The sequence below is a fragment of the Haemorhous mexicanus genome, chromosome 3, assembly GCF_027477595.1.
Source record: "Haemorhous mexicanus isolate bHaeMex1 chromosome 3, bHaeMex1.pri, whole genome shotgun sequence".
NCBI classification, from domain to species: Eukaryota; Metazoa; Chordata; class Aves; order Passeriformes; family Fringillidae; genus Haemorhous; species Haemorhous mexicanus.
Window position 1 is genome coordinate 63,362,300 of NC_082343.1, and position 23,546 is coordinate 63,385,845.

Genomic DNA, 23,546 nt, shown 5'->3' on the forward strand with positions numbered 1-23,546 from the left:
AAGCAATTCTGCTGCTTCAGAATGAAATCAATTCTGTTAGCTGATCCAACACAAATTGCCTTTTTTTCTTATACTTTGATACTAATTTTTGACTGGAAAAGTCAACTTATCATGTAACCTTCCAATTGTGTAACTAATTCTATGGGAGGGATAGCGGGAGTGTTTAAAGCAATAATAGATGAGCACAGGTCCAGCCTTTCAGTCACTTTACAGTTCCCCACAAGACCATCTTAGTCCCAGCATGAAAATATTACTGTAAGGAACACCCAAACTCTCTGAGCCACAGAGGCAGTTTGAAAGAGGTAAAAACCCATGCAGTTTGGAGAAATGAGAAGTAAAAATTGCCTTTCCCACAGTTACTCAGCGAAGGGGATTCTCTGCGGTCCTTGTGAAGCCATACAAGGTCAAACCAGCAAGCCAGAGAAACTCCAAGGCTCACAGGACAAAGCATAAATTTTGCAAAACAAGGCTAACTCAAGGACTGCTTCAGAAAAGCATGGCAGTAAATTCCAGCAAGTTTATTCCTTGTAATGCTAAGGGAAAGATTCTTTCTGCTAACAAGTACAGTCATAATATTTATAAGCCTATTTTGGCATGGCTCAGTCTAAAGAATATCCCTGGACAGTTAAACCTCCAAATCTTTTCTGGCTTGAGCTGTTTCACTTATGCTATTTTTTATACTGGTCAGACAACAAATACACATTTGACGTCCTGCAAAACAGGACATCCCTCTTGTCAAAATGGCTTTTTTTATCTAGGAGCCAAATTATCTGAAGTATGTATTAATCTCAGTAGCAGCACTTATTTTCTCAGGTATGCCTGATTCTAACAGACAGCAAAGAGACAATGCTGCAGCTTCATCACTAAGGGCATCTGAAACAGCAGTTTAACACTTGCTGTACATATCATTACAGAAAATTCTCAGAAGGGTTAAACCAAGGAGTTTGCTCAATTTTTAGAAGGATCCATAGAAATTGCTTAGAACTCTAAATGTATTCTCTATAAGCTTTTGTAATTTCTTTGAATGATTTCCTACACAATGGCTTAATGCCACATACAAACAAGATTTTAATTTAAATCCTATAAAGCTCCTCCTTAAGCGAATAGTACATGAAGAGATCCCACACTGTGGCATGCAATAGCAAACAGGAAATTCACTATTAATGATAATTGGTGCATAGAGTTGGATAATCAGTAAAAAATTATATTTCTATATTAATTATATTGGTTATGTTTAGATTATATTGGTTTTGTGCAAAAAAAGAGAGTTACAAGTAGAAAGATAATATAAACAGCCCATGATTTTCTCGATTGCCATAACTGATCATTCATTTGATACTCCCTACATAGCCAATGCACCATTCTAGAGCCATGATTTGTTTGCAAGTATCAATTAAATATTTGACAATCATTTAGGAAATATCTTGATTAATATCAAGAAGGAAAAGAAAGACTGACTGTTAGTGCTCATTTCTACAGCTATATAGTATAACCCAGATTTCTGTTTTTCCTAGGAAACTTCCAATATGAATTATCTGAAACCTATTCTTTCATTTCAGGAAAGTCTCTGCTGACACTGTATGAATGTTTATTATTCTGGCTGCTAGCACTGTTTCATTCTGGCACTGCTTCTGAGTGTTCTTCTAGGTGAAAAACAGACATAAATTCACAGAACACTGAAGAATATCAATATCAGGGTTTTTTTTTTTCTCATGTTCCACCCTATAAATAAGGCACAATAAAAAAAAATACATACATTGGTCACTGGATCCAGTGGACAAGCCTTAGCATGGCCTGAACATATACACATGCCTCCAACGGAGATGTCTTTTATAGAATAGTAATACTGTAAGACAAAACAGAAATTGAATTGCTAAGTGGATTCTAAAATGCAGGTGCCAAATTACAGAATTCATTTCTTGTGACAAAACTGTCAGGTCCTGTTTTATTTCTTTTTTGATCTATTACAAATATAGCAGACAGTGTAATCCAAGCCGTGTCTTGATCAACAGATTCAGGCTGAGTGAAAGAAAGGGTGTAAATTGGCACAGCTCCATTTGTTTGAAGTCAAAAAAGCCATGTCAATTTATACACAGCATATAAAAACATGAGAATAGGAAGAGGCTATATGTACACTGGATAATGAAAAGTCAAATGCTGTAGAATTTATTCTCTTCAGAAAATATGAAAAGGAAAAGGCATGATGATGGGAAGAGGAGAAAATCTAGGAAAAATCCTACAAAACACCTTTGTTCACCTTTGCTGGGTCTAATTTGGGCATTCACTGAACTGTGGAAAGAACAACTGTTTTTCACTATTGACCTTTGAATGATCATGAAACAATCTTTATTACTGAGATTTAGGTACTTTTGACCTGGTTTTCTGCCATTTGGCCATTTCTCTGTTATCTTTGGTGAGAATTAAGAGCCCTAAGCAGAAAGAAGGATACAAAGATATACATAATCTTATATTACAAAACCTGTGAAAAGTGAATCTCATTCATTGTCTTCTATTTTGACAAGGGTCCTGCAACATGTTCACAGCTGGCTAATCAAACAAAAAATATGCTATTTGCAAATTTTGCTATTACATTGTTCAACCTCTTAATCAGATCATAAATAAATATATCAAACAAAATGAGAACCCTTATCACTCCTAGTTAAACTTGCAACACAAAGAAAATGCATAATTTGTGGCTACCTTTTGTTTCCTGACAAGGGTGGCAACTTTCAGTTGCTCCTTGATCCTTTGAGGATGGCCTCGTGGAGAGATCCCACACAGAAGTTACAGTTCTTTGTTGGTTTGAGCAACCAGTGTATGGTCCTGAACTCAGTTTTCTTGAGTTTAGAGTAATTTTTCAATTGCTAATTCAATTTTATATTTCCACTGGCTTTGAATCAGATTATTAGATGTCCACTTTTACATAGACACACAGTATTCATGAATAGTGAGGTTGCAATAATTGCACTCAGCTGGGAGGGATTCTAGGTTTGTAATTCAAAAGAAACTTTCAGAAATAGCCAGCACTCTCTATTTAGACAAGGAAATGGAAACCAGAAATGGGAACAGAAGATGCAAATTTTCTTAGCACTTAGCCATCACTGACAAATGATATTAACAAAAGAATACAAAAGAATACACCCCCCATTCATAAGAGGACTTATTTTTGTTTTGGAAAGTTAGGTTACCACATTATATGATAGGTTACCATATTATATGAGGACCAACAGGAAGAGGAAGTGATAAAAAAAAGAGCAATATAATATATCCCCAAACCAGTTTTTGAGAATGCTTAGTAGAAAAAACTCTGAAAATCAGAGGTTTTGGGAATGTTTAGTAGAAAAATCAGAGGAAAACAAGAAAACAAGAATAATACACAACATTTGATCAGCAGGACAATAGGCTTACAAAGGAAGATATGGCTTAGAAAGGAAGTAAAGAATGCAAAAAGGAGAGGCAGGGGTGTGCATATACAAAGCACAGTGGAGAAGATCAGACTATGGGTATGGTATGAATTTGAATGCTGTATCCATTCTTTTAAGCTAAAGCAAAGAACAAAATGTTTACTGCTACCCTCAGTCATATGAAAATACTAAAAGTGCTGCATTCAGGCCCTATTACTACTTATAGTACAATTACAAATTCTACTAAAAGGGAGTGTTCAAGACATGTTAAAGGTAGCAAAGGATTGAGTAGCAGAGGAGGCAAGAGATACTAACAGCAAGCACTTGCCAAACACCTACATCCAAATGTCTGCAGTCGGAGGAGCTGGGTGTTTATGTTAATAACACCATTAAGCAGAAAATGTAAATTTGCTAATTCTACTCTAGAGAAGATAACAAAACAGAGTGCACAGGGAATTCTCCAACACCAGGATTTTGAAAGACAACAGCAGGTAATCATCAACTCCCAAAATTTCCTATGGCAAACAAAGGCAGGTACAGCACTTACAAGTGTAAGATAACTTCTACACATGTCTTTCTACTGCCTTGCCAGAACTTACCCTCCTTGTAACAATGGGATCAATTTCAGCTGGATCTTTGTGTGCAAACATCATTAAATCAGCATTTAGTGTCCTTATCCTCTGGAATCTCAGGCGAATAAAGCGGGCAGAGGTGAATTCCAGTAATTCACGTGACGGATCATCAGCACTAGGTCGTCCATTAATTAGAGAAGTGTGAATCTGAAAAATTATTAAAGCGGTAAGGAATTACATTACATCAATTTTGTCATGATTAGGCCAACAAATATCATTACAGGCATTGTGGTAATGCATTTGTACATGCAGAATAACTTCTTTCCTTAGAAAGTAGATTTCCCCCAAAATATTCCATATGTCCACAGACCTCAGCTATGAAGAATCTTTATAATAAAAACATTTGGAGCAAAGGAAAGCCATCAGCTACAGAAAGACTGCATCACAAACTTCATATGTGTACCCAGTCCCTAAACCAAGTGTCCATGCTGCAGGCAATTTACTTGTCCTCCCCCAGTCTGAAATAAGTTAATCATACAACCAAATGGGCTCAGAAGTTTTGAGTTAAGGGAATGCATACTTGCAATGGGATTCAGAAATCAACAGGGGTCAGTTTGCATCTCTTAGAGCGATCATCATCAAAAGGCTTTTGAACTTTTGAAATACTGAAAACTGCAACAGCTACATGAGACAAAATCAGCATTCATAAACACCTCTCCTTTCCCACTGTCTCTTTTCACATCTTCTTTGAATCTTGTTCTCAGCAAGGTGAAACAATTTCCTGGGTTGCAACTGTTTTCACCTGGTCCCAGAGGAAAGTCTTTATTACTTATGAGATCTTTGTTTAGCATTTGTTTTTCCAAAGACACCACCACTCTCTGCTCACACTATAGTTTCTGTAAAGATTACCTTCCCCTTTCTCTGCCTGCCCTATCCTGAAGTCTAGAAATCTAGGTAAGCTCTGTGGCTCTTCACAGAGACTCTCTGACCCCAGATGAAGCATCAAGGGCAAGGCAACAAAAAATAGGACATCCTCTTCCCCTCCTGTCTTTGTAGCTGATCATGGCACACATTAGCTCTGAATCAACTAAATAAAGCAGATGGGCTGCTACAGAACTGTTCTTGGAAAAGGCCTACAAGAAGAAGCATGTCAAGTATAGCAAAATACTGTTAATGAGCACCTAGAGGGAGAGAGGAAAGAAACCGTTAATTTTCCTGTATTCTCAAGTGTTAAATTTTAATTGGGGCATTTTTATTACAGGCTGGTACACTGAAAGAATGTTCAGATGCTAAGCCAAATGCGCAGAACATTGGAATGAATAAGAGAATTATTTATTCTTTGCAATAAACATGTGTTGCCTTATACCTCAGTGCTCGGAGTGAGAGGTCAGGCCACACAGCCATTTGCTGTCATTGAACATGGTCATGTCACTGCTGGCTTAGGCAAACAGCTGCACTCTAAACACCAGCTGGCACTCAGCAGTGGCTGCCTCACATTAAAGAAAGAGACTGTAAATCTACTGCTCCCAGGAAAGCAGCAGCTCTTGTTTCCTGGAGTTTTTGGAGGTGCTGGATAGACTTATGGAGGAACTACTGTCTTGCATTGCCTATGTGATACTATCAACTCACTTAATTATCTCAAAGGCAGGTGTCAAGAGAATGGTGCCACACTCCTCAGTGGTGTTAGAACAAGGAGCAAGTTCTCTAAAACACAAGAAGCTTCACCTCAGTGTTGAGGAAGAACTTCCTTACATTGGCAATGGCAGAGAACTGAAACAGACTGCTCAAGGAGGTAATGGTATCTCCCTCCCCAGAGACATTTAAAACTCACCTGGATGCATTCCTGTGTAACCTGCTCTAGGTGACTGTGCTTTGGCAGGGCACTTGGACTAGATGCTCTTCAGAGGTCCCCTCCAACCCTAACAATTCTGTGATACTGAGTTTTTACTGCCAAGAGGAAAACCGCATACCTCATCACGTGCAGCATTCTGCTCCACTGCATCTACAGGTACACCAAATCACTGGGAACCACTCTGCCAGGAGCAGCCATCAATTATACCTTGCCTGTGTATCAATCAGCACCTCTGGGTTTCTGCCATGTTACCTCCAGGACAGGTGATGCCACTACCTCCTACTCAGATCCTAAAAATACAGTCACTGAGCTCTCACTCAGTTCTCCTCCTGACTACAAGTAACTAAAGGACACAGCTGGAAACAAACAGAATAAAATGCTGTGAAAAAGACATGGTGCAAACAAAAGGTTATTAAAAAAAACCCAGAGGAAGCAAGGAGGAGGTCTTGAATTAGAAATGTCTGGCTACAAATAGGACAAAAGCACATGACCAGAGAGCTGCTCAAATCCCTGGTGGAGAGAGAACATGTGTGGAGAGAGAACTTCAAAGGAAGCCTGAAGAAGGTGGCAATAAGTCAAGTGGAAACTGACAGATCTTTCCAAATGAAGGAGAATTTTAGCAAAAACACATGCCTGAAGACTTTTTTGCATAATATTTACTTGTGAGCAAGGAAACATATTTCTTCAGAGTATTTTTTCACACCATCACTGCCTTCCTTTAAAACAGGATCCAAGAGATTTCTTTTATACTGCCAGCAAACATACATGGGTTATGGTTTAAAGCAATAGAATACTAAACACTGAACTTTGATATTCCAGAGATAAAGAAGAAATAAATCTAAAGTAGTGCCTTGCTCAATCTGATAGAACAACAGAACCATGGCAGTAATAAGCAGCATGGCAATCTGACTATCTCTTCAAAAAGACAAAAAAAAAAGATTTTGGGGAGAGAAAGATGCAGGTGAAATCCTATGTATCAAAAGAAGTACCCACAGAGTACTTAAAAGCATTAATCCTAGACACAGCTTGACCACAAATGACAGAGTTGACAATCTGCAGTCATACATTTTGATTATTTTAAAAACAACAAATTCAGTCTTCAGACACTGATGGGGGGAAAAAACCACCTCCTTGGAATGATAGTTTTACAGAACTAAAATGTAAGTTAACAAAATAAAACCAGACCCTATTTTTGAAAGGATTATCTGCTAGCAGTTCATCTATTTAGCAAGGCTAATCTAGTATGACTTCCATTTATATTATTTTTAAGCTTTGTCTTTAAATGTTTGACATTTTAATTTTAAAACAACAAACAATTAAGTACACATAATTATTGAAATGCAGCTATGTCCTGCATGAAATATGGCACCTGCTCAAGTATGTACAGCAAAATGACACTGAGACTAGAGAATTCAAAACTAGATAGTTTTATCAAAATGAATCTGAAGTGAAAATTTTACATTGGCAAAATTAATTACTCTAAATTATTTCTCCTCCTATAAACATCTGTGATGAAATCATTCATTTTTTCCTAGAAACATGTAGAATCCACTTGAAAGCTGTCCAACCAAGTTGTTCCTACTCCTTGGAAGGAGAATAAGGAAGAAATTAGGAATACTTTAGGAACATCTGTCATTAATCAGAAAAAAACCCCAGTAACAATCTCAATTTAAAGAAGTTTAAATAGGGTTAGATTTACAATATTTTCAATATGACTCTCCCAATGAGACATCACTGAGTTTTTTCAGAGCACACTTACTCTTTTCATCTCCCTCCTCTGTCTTGCACCTGTTTGAAAGACACTGTTCCCAGGACAGTGCATTCTCAGTCAAGACTCTAATGTGGCCCCTGCCCTCCAAGTATTTTTGAATTGGACTTGAAAACTGTCCCAGTGAACACAATCCTCACTAAGCACCTGCCCCTCTTCCGTATATGACCATCACAGCACTCCACACACAGCTCCAGTGAAGATTAGCCCCCCTTGCACTCATCAGCTATGGTCTGCACTACCTGTGCCCACGCTGCATTGGGAGCCACTCCACAGTTCTACAGCAGAGCAGAGATCCAAAGCTCAGTCTTCCAGGAAAATATTAATACTTTAATCCACCCACTGGGCTGCTACAACTTGGATTCTCCAAGTCCCCATGAGGGAACAATGTCAAGATTTGTTCAGGTTTTATCGACAATTTTTATTTACCATTTCCGAAACTGAAGTAATAATCATAATTTTGGGTTCCAAATGAAAGATAGTCCAATTTCAACTAAAGAATACTTTTCCTTAACAAGGCATTTGTCCATGACTAATTCCAACAAATGGAATCTTTAGGAATCTCCAACAGAGGCCAGAAGAAAACAGTTATGAAAGACTATAAGAAACAGAGCACTTCAACACTGATCCCTCTAATACAATATGATCACTTCCTCTGACTAATCAGTGTGAAGGCTTCCTGAGCTACAGCGTGAATCTGAGTCATAGTGTTTAATATCTACCAACTGTCCTTTTCTCTATTAGAGTTCTACTCTCTTTTTCAACCATTATGTTTTTCATCACTACACACCCTTGTCCCAGTGTGACGAAATTTGCTTCTTTTAAAAAACCAACAAACACAACTGTCACTGGCGGGGTTGTTCTTTGTTTGTTTGTTTTCTTCTTCCTTTTAAACCTGGAACTCATAATTATTTAATTGAAAGTATTTTAATTTTTCATTTGAGAAAATTGTGAGCAGTCAACATATTTTAATTTTTAAAATTCAGTATGATGATAAATCAACTTTTTCTTATCTGAGAACTGTGGAGGATGTTACAAGTTCTCTACTCTGAAGAGAATTTAGTCTAAGACTAGCCCACCAGCATTCATGTATAATTCTGTTTTTTTTACATTTATTACTCTGCTTTTAGCAACACTCATTTTCATACAGTATTTTTATGTAGTATCATGTACTATCATCAGCATCTACTAATAGAACAAATTATCTTAAATTTCACATTATCAACAAATGCTGCTATTACAGAGTTTTCTGATTTTTTAGATTGCCTGCAAGAATGCTGAACAACAGGGACACTACCAAATATATTCAAAGGACATCTCAAGTACATTAGAATCTCTGGACCATGTCAGAACCAAAAGACCTATACAGCTTGGCAGTCTGCCCCATACAGCATCCAAGCCAGAACGCTAACAGTAAGATGAAGGCAAGCATACATAATACTTCTTCAGGGATTTGCTGAGCTATAGGTAGTTTCAATACATCTGGTAAGCCTCAAAGTATTTCCATGAACTCCACCTCACCTTAATCCAAGTCACCTTTCAATATCTACACCATCACTCAATTAGGATTTTCTCATCTCATTTACATGTTGTAGGGAAAGAGATCCTTCCTTTGCTGGTTTTAGATCTGCCTCATACTAAACTCACTTAATACTTCCAGTTCTGAAATTGGAGCAAAGAAATATATGTATTATGTATTTATGTATTTTTCTACCAGCTCTATTCTTCATTTCATTTCTCTACTACTAATTAGCTTTGCACAGGTATCAGGCTTCCAGACCTGTAGATTCCTTGGATGACTAAGGAATGCTACTAAAAAATAGTGTTTCATTTGACGGTCCATGCTCCTCAGTTACTGAGAATATCTGACAGTGAGGAGTTAAATAACAACTGCTAGAATTCACCTATTTTAGCCTTGAGTTTCTTTTCACTATTCAATTTGTCCATATTTTCTGCACCTCCTCAGTTAACAATCTAGTTTGCAACTGTTTCTCCAACTCCTCTCCTGTAAATAATGTTTCCAGTGCAGAAACCCTCCTGACAGTCTCTATAGAAAAAACTGATTCAAATCATTAATTTAGTTTTTCAGCAATGACCTTATCTTTCTTGAACACTCTTTGATCATCTCTCAGCCCACCAATTCTCTGGCAGATTTCTTGAATCTGATGTGTCTGAAAAAAGGTTTACTTCAACTCAGTCACTCAGAATCTTTTTCACATCTTTATTGCAGTTTAACATTTAATTTGCTGGAACTTATTTTCTTACTTCCTTGCCCCATTTGCAGGAAAAGATACAAATAACACCAGTTAATTTTGATATCTATTATCTTTCCTTGTTTTATGCTTTAAACATGATGTATGATTTCTGGGACCATTCTAAAATGTAGCATGCGTGTGTAATTACATAGTTATTTGACTGTTAATTATTTGGACCAGGATCTGTGCTCTGTTTTCAACTAAAGCATCTCAGCTGCACTGAGAACATTCAGGTTTTTAAGAAATACTCCTTTGCGCTACATTTTATTGTGACACCTAGAGAGTCTGTTGAAGGGCTGTAGAAGGTTGATATTATATTCTTAGCCTTCCTTCAACAAGAACAGCTCAGTTCTACAGCTCTGGGCAATTGCTGATACAACATTAAAGAGATGCTGTCCCAGTTTGGGTGCTGAATTTTAGTTCACAGAGATCTTATACACCATTTTATTTCTGCTGACTTTCTTACGTTATTAAATCTATAGTGCCTCTCCTCCATAAGACACTCAGTCATTCCTAAACACCTCCTTGTTTCTGTCATGCCTATAGTGTCACGTTTTTCCAACACCCTTTAAAGGCTGATATTAATTATCAAGGTAACCTTTTTCAGCTGCTGGGTCTGGATACTGGGAAATACTTGGATCCATCCAAACCTAGCTTCTATAACAAAAACACCTGAAAGGGCTTGCAATGTGCTCCCGCCAGGTGATGGTGAGACCTACAAGCAGAATTTCACAACACATTTAATGGGTTTCTGCCAATGAAGAAGTGACATACAGCCAAAGAAACTTTTTGCTATTTCTGGCACTAGATAAGTCCCATATACTGATAAACAATGACTTATTTAGACTTTACTTGTAATAAGTCTTCAGGACAGAGAAAAGTATTAACCTGCACCCCATCAACTACTTTTTAAATGGTAACAAAACCTCCCTGGGACTTCTCAAGTCTAAACAAACCCTGCCCTCTCAGCTTCTACTTACAGGACTGACTCTCCAAGCCCTTGTCTTCCCAAACATTTTCTGGCCTTGTTCCAGCATGTCCATGTCTATTACTGAGGAGCCCAGAACAGGACTCATCTCTTCACGTGTGCTCTCATCACCTCCCTCAGCCTGCTGGTGACTCTCTCACTAATGTAGCCCAGGATACTTTTGGCTTTCATTGCTTGCAAGGGCACCCTGTTAGCTTATGTACCACTTAGAGAGCACCCTTACTCTCACTCAGCTTCCTCCCAATGCTCCTGGGTTATGTAGGCACAGCTGGCTCATATCTCATTGAACAGAGCTCTCAGTTCACTGCTGCTACCCTGCATGCTACCAGGCACTGAATAGTCATGTAGCTGCCCATCTGCAGGCAAAGAAGGGGCCTCTCTCCTGGTGTCAGAAGTCACCAGTTTGCAGTCTCCACCATCACGGGAATCTCCATTTCTGAAACAACCAGCACAGACTCTGCCTGCCTCTCTCTTGGACAGTTGTGGCTTCAGGCTGCAGAGTGCCAGATAAAACTTAGTTACTCACTTTTGTCACCTCTGATACTGTGCAGTCTAATGGATGTCTACTGACATCCTTCTGCAGACCTTTACTTGGTGACACGAATACCCAAACACATCATCCATTCTGCAGGCAAGGACACTCTCTTTCTTCCTCAACCTCAGCAAGGTCCAGACAGTTCTTGCAGTCTCAGAGGTTAAAATCTGCATCCTGGCTCTGGAACTCAGCCTGAGCTGAGGGCTCGGCTGTATTGGGGCAGTCGTGACAGCCAGTGCTAAGGACTGTGCCCAGACTGTGCCTCACCACCATGGCTGAGCACCTAAAACCACTCTTTCCACCCCTCCTTCTCTGCATGTTTCTGGCACGAACTGATATCCAAACCTGCATCATGTTAGCTGCCCCTGTTGTTAATGCAACAGTGAAAATGCTGTCATTTGGCATTAGTGTATATTATCAACTGCTGAGTTACTTAAAATTAACATACTTTAACAAAGTTTTAAAGAATTTTAAGTACGTACCATGCTCTCATACAAATTTAAAATACCCATGTATGAATCCAAGTGGTGTATTTTTCTACTTAGAGCTCTGGTATTTGAAGCCCATTACTTTGCCAAGCAATTTGAGTGCAATCAATCTCAAGCTGTTTGTAGGATATAAAAAACCCCAGCTGTGTGGCTGTGTGACATGGAGTTTTTTGCTCACTTTCATTTCAAGAAAACAGCACCACTAACCAATATGCTTTTCACTGATGATAAACTGGAAGACTTAATTCTTTCATAAGAAGAGAGAGCTACATAGTGTAATTCGCTACAAGGATGGACTGGGAACATCATCCTACAATAATTTTGGCTAGTAGTGGTAAAGAACTCCCTTTTTTCAAGTACTCAGTAGATTATTTTGTACATTATATCAAGACTGTGGGCTTCAACCTTGGCAGTCTGTGTAAGGCAGTGGTCTGACGCCAAACTATTGCCAAGGAAGGTCAGTGTCTCACTAAAGTCTAATCTCTGAGAGCAGCATACAGGAAAGAAAACTTTCTGTTCTGCACAAAAGGTCTTGCAACTTGATAATCAGGAGTGAAGAAGACAAAAATGTCAGCATTAAAATGATCTAATGGGAAAAATACCCCATGATTTACATTCTCAAGTTATGCAAGCACATCAATATGAAGATGAACAATGCTGAAAATAAATTTTTCAACAGGTGATTCAGTAGCTCTCATAATTCTCCTAAGAAATACCACCTTTAATTATCTGTTGCAAATAGCTCATTTGCAGTAAATGGAAAATTACTGCTGATTAATTAATCTCTTGGTATCTCATATTTAATCCCTAAAGACAAAATTTCTGTGAGTTTTTTTTACTGCAAGACCTAATCTATCATTGGAGTTGATTTCACAACTAGAATAGTAGCTGGAAGCATATGCCAGAACTCAGCATCCAATTTTTCTTCATAAATACATATTTATAATAATAGTGTATAAGAAATGGTATATTTGGCAAATTTTGCTATATTTCTAATAAACATCTCACCATCTTAATAAATTAGTGGTTTAGTAAGTGAAAGCACAACTCCCTTCTGTGCCTCACTAATGATTACAAGAGCTGCTTGAAATGCAATGCTTAAACTTGCATTAAAATGTCAAGGGCTATGCATGTCAGATTGTATCTCAACTAATTCATTCCCCCTAAGAATACAGGCAAATGTCAGTTTAACAAACTGTTTAGCAAATACTATTGTGTCATTGACAACTATACCCTACAGCTTAAGCTAAATAGGGCTTCATTGCTTCAGTTTTGATTAACTTGCTTTTGTCATTCTTTTCTTTCCAATTTCACTTGCCTATTCAAGCCACTGCTTTTTCATGGCTCCTGAAATTCTCATGCTTGTCATTTTTGGACAAAAAACAATTTGTCAAAGACATCATCTTGCATACTTGTAAACAGACTGCTCATTGTCGGAGCAATAGTTATTAATAAATCACAGAATAATAACAAACTTGATTGCCTTGAAAGTGTATTTATACAATGTCAAGTTCCTATTTTCTTGTTGTAACTGTCTTACTTAAGTAGAAACATTGCATCGAGCTGCAGTTTCAGCAACAGTTATGCCTAACACAGCCTATGAGGGACTCAGACAAGATGCAAGGCCTGGAATGCTGTACACAGCCATGATGGTTTGTGCTCCACTGGCTCGTCTGAGTGCACTTAGAAGTGAGACTTCATCTCTTAAGACAGCAAAAAGGTATTTTGTGCTGATGCCAATGGCAACTCAAGCTGCAAAGCCCAAAAATCATGTTAGTCTGAGATCTGATCAAGCAGAGGTGAAATACCTAGGCATTACTGAGTTAAACATGATCATCTCTTTGCTTAAAGGATGAAATGTAGTAGTCTGTTAAACACATTCTCCAAAATTACTCAAAAAGCACGTTAAAAGCCAAATTATGCGATTTTTTAAGAAAGCAATGAAGTGAGATGACATTACAAAAAGAGTATATTTTTTCCTTTACTACTCCTCAAAGTAGTACACCTCTTCTTGGACAATGACCATAAATGAGACAAGTAATTTCAAATAAATAACACAAAAGGAAAGTTATGTTTTCTTGGGCATTTTAATAAAAAGCATTCTCATCTTCAGATTTAACTAAAAGGCTTCTAAGTATGCCAAACTAAACAATATTAAAAAAAAAACCTCACCCAAACAACACCCATTCCTACCAAGATTTGATGATTTCCCTTATTCACTGTATGATTATCCTAAAAACTCCTGGCACTTCACACTATATTTTCCCTCCTGAATGAGATACACTGTGGAGTCCAACGTGGAATTACAGACAAATTGCTGCCAGTATAGTATTGTAACCAGTAGAAAGAAAATCCACAGGAACTTTTAACAGCTGTAAGCAGTTGCAAACTGCTGCCAAAAACAACTGCTGATGTAAAAGCGGGAGAATGTGAGGATTTAAGCTGTTCGAACAGTAAACAAGTACATCTGCTCCTGAATGTTATCATTAAATAAACTGTGGTAATATGCTTTACATTGATGCAACATTCCTGTTTTGAACCACAACTCTGAAGAATTTTAGACTACAGCAATTTTAACAAAACTTTTTTGGGTTTTTTTTGTGATGGAAAAGTTCATTACAATTACTGTATAGTGTTGGACTCAAAGCTCTAGCAAAACCTGTGTCATGTCATTTGGAACATAAACTGAAGAATGCTTTTGAAAACCAGATGGGATCCCTGTGAATGGTAAGCACTAATTTCCTTTAAAGCCATTTATAATGATTCAAAAAGAAAGATTAAATAGGACATTGAGTTGTAGAATACAACAAACTTTGATACCTCCCAACTGTGAACCTGACCTGTTCAGACTTCAGAGATATTTTACAGCAGTTATTAGAAGAAAAGTCAGGGGAGGGAAAAAATCCATGTCTGAGTAGCTCAGAATGAACAGTCCAGGCCAGGAATGTAATCAGAAATCTTCTGTAAAACACAGGAGATTAAGAATTATGTGCATGAAATGTGCCTTTTGTTCTTTGCTCCCATCATGATTAATTGTTGAAAAGTTACAAAAATAGTAGTGCTTACTTTAATTACAAAAAACTACACTTGGCAGGGTTTCGTCAAACTCTCAAATGCCTGGATTTTTCAGATTTCAGTTATGGTACATGACCTAAAATTACACATATAGTCAACTTGTGTGCTGGTTTTTGCTGGGACAGAGTTAATTTTCTTCACAGTATCTTGTGTGCTGCTGTGCTTTAGATCTGTGACAAAAACAGCATCTCTGATAACACAGAGATATTCCAGCTACTCTCAGCCTGCCTCCCTTGGTGAGGAGCATGGGGGTGCTTAAGGGGTCAGCAAGGGACACAGCTGGGACAGCCGACCCCAGCTGACCACAGGGATATCCCCCACAACGTGATCAGCAATAAAAGCTGGGGAACAAATCTGCCACGGCCTTTAAACCATTCTTTTGGATCTGTTCTTCCTTCTGAAGATCCTCCAACCTCTAAAACAAAGAAAAGCTCTACTGTGGCTACTTTGTTATGTCCCTCCGTAGGAAGCTCAAGCCACAGAATCCACCTGCTATGGATTTGCTGTCCTTGGCAGTCCTCTTGTATCTCACTTGGCTATCAGCTTTATTATTCTGATGTGCTTGAAAACACTTCTCTTTGGATTTTTTAGGCCTCCTGCACAGACATTTTTTTGGTAGGAGAAGACAGTAATTTGGTTCTTGAATCTTCTTTTGCCTTACCCTGATTTAAGGTGAATTTGCAAAATTCCTATTTTCCTTGGTTTTAAATGATGTCTTTCAGTTCCTAATGCCTATTAACACTCAGGTATTTTTGCTACCTTTTTGGATACTCTAAAATCTATAATTTTTTTTGCAAATAGCATGCATAAACTTCTACATATTTAAAAAGAGAACATATAAAAATATATTTCTACCCTCAGAGATTGCTTTATAGTTTTTTATTATCTTTCAAAATTTTCTTAATATTAAACAGTGAGAATATTACTGTAATTTTAAAGAACAGTCTTTAAACAACAGTATTTTGAGCCATCCTGCCTTGCACTTCTTCTCACAACATTCTGAGCTGCATCCCATCATCTTAGTTGTACCATTACATTGCTTCTTGAAAAAACATTCAAAGGGATTTAAAAAATCTGTCTTTGTGACAGTTACCCAGCCTATGGGAAGCTAAGAACAGTTTAATTTTTAACTATAGTGGGCTTTTTGACCTTTTTTTTTTGGTTCAGAGCCTCCTTACGTAGTCTCACCATCTTGATTAAGTAGTACTGCAGTCCTAACTTTTTCTACTCTTCCTATACCAATTTTCTTTTACAGAGAGTTGTTTGCTGACACAGTTTGTCTACTTACCCAGATTGTCTCTCTGCTTTCTTCTTTTAAGTGTTCTTGACTCCAGACCTCAATCATAATTTGATTTTTGAGTAATTTGAATTTTGAGTAATTTGTCCTTTGGTCCGCAGTGCTTAATTGACTAACTTTCTTTCTATTGAAGTTCTGTAACATTTACCATTTAAACTGAAAATTCCAGGTAAACTATGCTGCTTGGTTTTTCTTTTCTTTTCTTTTCTTTTCTTTTCTTTTCTTTTCTTTTCTTTTCTTTTCTTTTCTTTTCTTTTCTTTTCTTTTCTTTTCTTTTCTTTTCTTTTCTTTTCTTTTCTTTTCTTTTCTTTTCTTTCCTTTCCTTTCCTTTCCTTTCCTTTCCTTTCCTTTTTCTTTTCTTTTCTTTTCTACTGACATGAAAGCATACCTACATTTGGCCTCAGGCTGATATATTCATATCTCCCCGCATCAATGAGATTTTAGTGATTAAAGTTACTCCTTCACATAGCCACCTGGCTTTTAATGAATTTGTCCTTAAAAAACAAAAAAATCATTTTTTGACAATTACGCTATTCTTTTGCCCAGTAATTTTCCATGAGAACATCTAATAAAAAAAGAAAAACTAACCAACCAACCAATGAAAAAAACCAAAACAAAAACCAACCAACCAACCAAAAGAAAACCAAAAAGAAAACCAAAAAGAACTGAACCAAGCAAAAAAAAAAAAAAAAAGAAAAAAGAAAAAAAAGAAAAAAAAGAAAATAAAAGAAAAAAATCCCCACCCACAATGGATCTTCAGTTCCTCTAATCAAACAGAAGACAAAAAGCTTTTACCAAATACCCACTACTCTTGTTTTGCTTTCAGAATGAAATCTATTACTGTCCAAAACTCTGCTACCAATCCCAACAAAAGAAATTTGGCTCATTCAAGTAAACACCAACACTTAAGCATACCAGTTCCCTTTGGAATGCTGAAAGAATATGTTGAGTTATAAACTACATTTACAGGCATGAATCCGCCTTTTACAATTTGGAAAATCTGTCACAGACCTACATAAAGACATGCAACACTTCTGTTTTCAACAACCATTGCGGTCAATCAACTAATTAACTCACTAGATGGATGCTAAAGAAAAAAAGGTAAATATTCTAATCAATTTGACTTCACACTGAAAGACTGCTCTGTATAGTATGTTTTTTGCATATGGCAACTTCATTACTTTTTAAGTATTACGATTCATATGATTAATAAGTTTTTCTTTTCTTTCAAGAAATGGTAGATATTACAAAATCACTTTCTGCTCAGGAAGAGAAGATGTGCCAAGATAGAAAAGTGGTCTGTCGAACTACACAAAAGAAGCTTTCATTCCAACTTGGCCCACACAGATGTACCAGTAAATATCCTGTCTCTTGTTTACACAATAATGGGAGACTGCAATACTACTTATACTCAGCTTTCCATTTTTTTCCTCTTTGCAGCATAATTTAGAAGTACATTTCATATTTTTATATTCACTCATTTTTTCTGTAGTATTAAATATCAGAAACTCAAGTTCAGTATGAACTATCAACTTGAAAATGTTACTTAAGTTTCCTTTTTCTTAGGTAAAAAATGGCAGTGAATATTGCTATAATGTAAGTATGAAATTATCAACTTGTAAAATTAGTTGTAGAAGTTTTGAATAAATTATTGCAACACAATTCTCATTGTGCATAACAAAATCATTTAAAATTCTGTCTTCAATACTTTCCTATGATACTGAGCACACATGTCAAATGTTTGTCTTTTCCTTTCACATCTTTCAATATCTATTAGAAAAACAGGAAACGTTAATTTTACATTAGTGAGGCAACATACCATTGTGCAAACAGAATATTTAAGATGTATTAATTTATTTAGCAGTCATTGTTAAAGGTCTTTTTTTTTCTCAGATCAGATACTCAAGTTTAGTTGTACTAAGCCAAATAACCAAAGTTTTAAAAAAAGACAAAACCACAAAAGCAACAAAATTAAGTAGACCCAAATCTTTGTCCAAACCTCTAATCTGTTTTATTTCTTTTTGTAAACCATTTCTTTTGAAGTTATTCTAACTGGATAGTTTGGAGCAGCTGAAAGCTTATGTGCCAAAATTCTAGAAGAAAATCAGTATTCAATCACTTCTTGGTAGACACAAGTAACTTTCTAGGCTGCCACATCCTTTCAAAGTACTTGAAAAAGAAGACTTACAAGTAGAAGTTATCACAGTCCTTTCACTGAGACCAATCATATACAAATGGTATCCAAAAAAATGGTATCCAAAAAAATGGCTTGAGCAGAAGTCTTCCTGAAGCTGATGTAGCCAGAAGGTGGGGGTGGGAGGGGATGCAAAGAAAATGTAAACCAAAATCAACAGGGAATATGAGTAATCCAAGAGTGTTAAGCAGGGACTCTGAACTCTCTGAAGTGATGCAACACTGAATAAAATGAGATTAACAGCCTTTATGGCAAACCTGATCTGAAGGTCACTGTTGACTTCAGTGGAAAGATCTTTAATAACAAGCACCACTTACATACAGATCCTGTTGGCTGTCCCTACTACTAATCCCTACAAAAAACTAACTGGGCATTGTGAGATGGTAAAGCAGAATGAGAAAGATCATAAACTGGTGGGACACTTGGATTTTAGTCCAGAGAAAACCAAACTCATTATTTCTTAGAAAATGAAGCTGTGCCACCTAGCCAGACATCCTGACTCAAAGTATGCTAAAAACCTGAGAAGAAGAACATCTTTGATGCAAGGATTGCATCTGGTAAGATCTCTATTTGCTGACGTTTTCTTCTGCATTCTGGAGGACATGTGACAGGAAAAGACTGTCACATGTCCTCCATTCACAGTTTGGTGAAATTTGTTTTCATTGTCTTTACATTGAAAAAAAAAAAATTAATGACCAAATAAAACGTTTTCATTTTGCATCACATGGAACAATTCATGTCAATCAAAATAAAAATTTGCCTTTCATTGTTTGGGAAAAAAATCTGAATTACTTAAAATTATTGTTATTCTCCCTCTTCAGATGTCATACTGAAAAAAGCTGTTCAAAATCCAAGCTATTTTGGATTCTGAGTCAGACTGCATTCATTAGTCTCTGCCTAATGTCTTTGTCTAAACTGTGATGCTGGAAGTAGAATCCACTTAAATTTCTGAACAGTTTCATCCATTAATAATAGACTGTTACCTATTTTTTTTATATGGTGCCTGTTTTGTATTTTTTTAGCAGTGAAAATAAAGCAACACAATATGGGTACAAGACAACATAAGGCATAACTACAAGTACTGTACTGAAGTGTACAGAAATGCAAGTCAAATATATGGAAATTTAGCATACTCATGAGAAATGCCTAGGGTGATTGCAGTTGAGGGCATGGACAAAGATATTACTGGCATTACTTTTTACTGTTGATGCCTTTTCTACGTCTTATGCACTTGAAAATACACCTATCACGGTTACTCAAGGGGAAATAAGAGTTCAGACTTTAGAAAATTATTCTGCAATAAAGACAAGATACTGAATACATGCGAGGAGCTGAGAGGATCAATCTAAAAATAGGAACTATAAAGGCAGCATCAACATTGTAATTCACCAACTCTTAGGCAATTTCGTTTTTAGAAACTGTGTAGCATCTGTACCATTAATAAATAAGATAAAAAAGAAATAAACTCAAAATTTTTAGTCTGCAACTGAACACATTTCAATTTTGAGTACTTCCAAAATTCGTGCCCTCTGTCCTCTTAGCAGTGACATTCTCACTCTAAATTTAGCTGTGAGAAGAACACACTTGAAAGTCCATTTCTAAGTCTCTTTTTCTTCCCTTCCTTCTCTGTGAACCACTGAGACTGCACCAAACAGGACAAGCACTATTGTACGAAGAGGAGAAAAGTAGCATGCAAACATTTGAAAAACTAGAGTTCAATGTTCATGGTATCCCTGGCCTGAGGCAAGCTCAGCAAAGTACTGGGACACTGGGGGGGGTACCAAGGGACCTGAGGCATGCATTTAAAAAGGTACACAACACAAGCATTCAAGTGCTATGGCAACAAGTGAACAAAATAAAAAAAAAACTGTCAAGGCACTTGTTTCTGTTTATTTTTCTTCTTTACTTGGTAAGTACACACTTTGAACTTCCACTTGACTGAAGAATACAAAGACTAATGAATGTGGTTATACAAGGCTTGTCTTTACTACCACAGAGTATTTTTTTTTTTTTTTTTACATTACAGTTACATTGCTACAATTACAAGAAAGGTACGAGATTAGGCATTTAAAGGAGCAGAACTGAAGCATCACCTACACTGCAGTATCATCCTCATGACTGTAATAGCAGTGATAGAAAGACTTATTGCAGAATATGAAGGAGATAGGTTACTTAGCTCCACCATAACTCTCCTCCCTGTCACTCCTCTGCTTCAGCCTTAGGCATAGAGGGAGACAGAAAGAATTTTCCTTTTGAAGGACACCAGGACACCAGGACTGAGAGAACCTTTGACTCCATTGTTCACATAGACAACTCTTGCTAAAGTCTTTTGGTCTCCAATTTTCACCTTTGAACGTGGCAGTACCATGCAGTTTGCAATGGAACATTGCAGACATGCAACTAGATTACCTCCTTAATAATAAACCCATAGTCATTACCAATATTGTTTTATCAATCACTTGGTCACACTGATTGCTTCACAAATGCTTTCAGCTGAAAAGAATCAAGCAACACCAAGGGCTGTGTTAGATATGAGGAACCCAGAAAAAAGTTTTGGAAATTTGGTCCACTTGGTATACTGCTATTAGGTGTCATTCTCATTTCTACAATCAGATTACTTCCTTTTAAATACAGGGCTTCCTGTATCCTTCAACTTTTCTATATTTAAATGTCAAGGTAGAATGTTCTCAGCAACTGAAAATAACATATGAAAGGCATCTCACACAGGACAGAGACTGTTTCTCTTACTCACTATAAGGAAATATTTACTGAATCCTGAGATTTCATCTCTTCATTGTCACTGTATAACCCAAACTCTAATCAACCACAGAAATATCCTTTGAGGCAGCACCTTCTGACATCAGATTCTGCCTGCAAAGAGGGAATGCTTTCTTTTCCTTGCAAGTTTACATACCTTACACACCACGAGAAATAATTATAATTTTTTAAACCAACTTTGACAGAATAACTCTATTTGATGACAGACAAGGGAGACAATTGGGTATTTCAATTAAGATTTTAACGTGTGGGAATTAAACTCACCACCTTACTCTCAAATTTTAAACTTTCAAAAATCCTTATTTTAGAAAAACTCAATATTTCCCAGAATATTGGTGGGGGGGTGAGGCAGGAGGGGGGAGGGTGTTTTTGCCCTCTTAGTAAAATGAAGTGATTTCCTATCAGATTAATTAAGCTTTTCTTCCACTGTCTCCATTGCATGTGACTTTCAATAACTCCTTCCACAAAAAACTGAAGAAAGAAAAATTTTTTAAAACTTAAATATTTATTTTCTCCTAGCCTAAACAAAACACTTTTAATCCACATATGTTTGAAGAATGCTGTTTCCAAGTGTAACCTCCAATTTTACTTCCTACAAAACTATGTGTCCTTTTTCTGTGAAAAGATATACATTTTCCTAACATGTTACAGTGATCAGCTATTGCACCTGAAGTTTTCAGATGGTCTGGCTTTGAAACAACTACAAGCAAGAGGGAAGATTCCAATTTATCAAAATACAAATAACCTACATGCACTAATTCAAACCAGCATTTGCTAAGAGAAATCTTTCAGCATCTCACAGAAAAGACAATTACAACATTGAAGGCTAATATTCAGAGCCTTATATTCACCTAGTAATCAAGGTAAAGAGGCCGTGAAACAAATTTCAGTCTAGCAGAAGAAATATTTCAATAAAATGGTGCAAACTGGCTGTAAACATCAGAGGCTCCTGTGTAAGCAAAATGAAGTAAAAATCACTATGGTAACCCACTAACTTTTAGTTCTCAAACTAAGGATCATCTGAGGAAATAAAGAAACAAAGAATGACATTCTTATACAGTGTTTAAGTAAAGACGAAAACAAAATAAGCATTCTTATTTACCCAAAAATACCAGACTCACAGCACCAGCTACTATACCTTACATAAATGGGTCCTTCTTATTCAGTGTAAAAAAATATTTTAAAATACTATTAAAGCAAGAAACATCAGTTCAGAAAAAAGTAATGAATAACTCATTAAGTGAACGAATCTCTTCCTCTTATTTTTCTGGCATAGGGAGACAGAGGAACATTAATTTTTGTTTTGAAATACTGCTTTGGGAAGCTTTAGCTGTTATATTTATTTGGGAACTGAAGCAGTTCTCTTACGAAGATAAGCTGAAGGAGCTGGGCCTGTTCAGCCTCAAGAAGAGATGACACAGAGGGGTCCTCATCGATGTATGTAAGTATCTGAAAGAGGACTGGCAAGAGGATGAACCAGGCTCTTTTCAGTGGTGCTGAGCATCAGGACTAGAGGCAACAAGCAGAAACTGATGCACAGGAGATTCTACCCAAACACGAGGAAGAATTTCTTTCCCGTGCAGTGACTCTGCACTAGAACTAATTGCCCAAAGAGGCTGCCAAGTTTACCTTACTGGAGATATTAAAAAACTCTCTGGACACAATCCTGTGCCATGTCCTCTAGGATGACCCTGCTTATACAAAGAGTTTAGACCAGATGACCCACTGTGGTCCCCTCCATTCTTACCGATTCCGCGATGCTGCGAAACAGCTTTGCTGAAAGTCTACCTTAGCCAGTATGATATAGAGACACACTGTTTTTCCAGCTATTACTGACAGCTTAGTATGGAAACCAGAATGCTAGGAATCTTTCTGCATTCAAGTCTTCACTTTTAGAGAAATTTCTTTGAGAGCTTCTTACTTTTTTTCATTTGGAAGTCATCATTATGCAATTTTCCATTAACTCATTCAATAAAATTACTTTTTGCAAATAATCCCTGGTCTATAGATTGCTTGTTCCCGTTTGATTTAAACTTGTGCTAGTTACACAGATCTGAAGATAAAGCACAAAAGGTTTTTGTTTTATTCTTGCTGTTTTGTTGGCTCTGTTGTTCTAGCTGTTGTTTGTTCTAATTCTGTGACTGGCCAAAACAATATTACTGGTGCAAATAGGAATAGTATTAAAAGACAAAAAATATTTGGCTTAGAATGAACATTTTTGGAAATATCCTAATGAATCAAGCAATTGACTAAAATGTTCATTGAAAGCATACATAAGGAGAATATTTTCTGATTTTTCTAAGATGACAACTTAGACAACTTTAAACCTCAGACAGTATT

General features: G+C 36.8%; 1 protein-coding gene across 5 annotated transcripts in view; it reads right to left on the reverse strand.

Annotated features, from left to right (window-relative positions):
- The window catches only part of LAMA2 (laminin subunit alpha 2), a 339,355-nt gene that overhangs the window by 214,947 nt on the left and 100,862 nt on the right, over window positions 1-23,546 (reverse strand). For all 5 annotated transcript variants that reach the window (XM_059842130.1, XM_059842129.1, XM_059842128.1 and 2 more), the window contains exons 5-6: window positions 4,004-4,183; window positions 1,757-1,846 (exon numbers count right to left, since the gene is read on the reverse strand). In XM_059842130.1, the coding sequence (XP_059698113.1) occupies window positions 1,757-1,846; window positions 4,004-4,183 (270 nt within the window). The remainder of the gene's footprint in view (window positions 1-1,756; window positions 1,847-4,003; window positions 4,184-23,546) is intronic.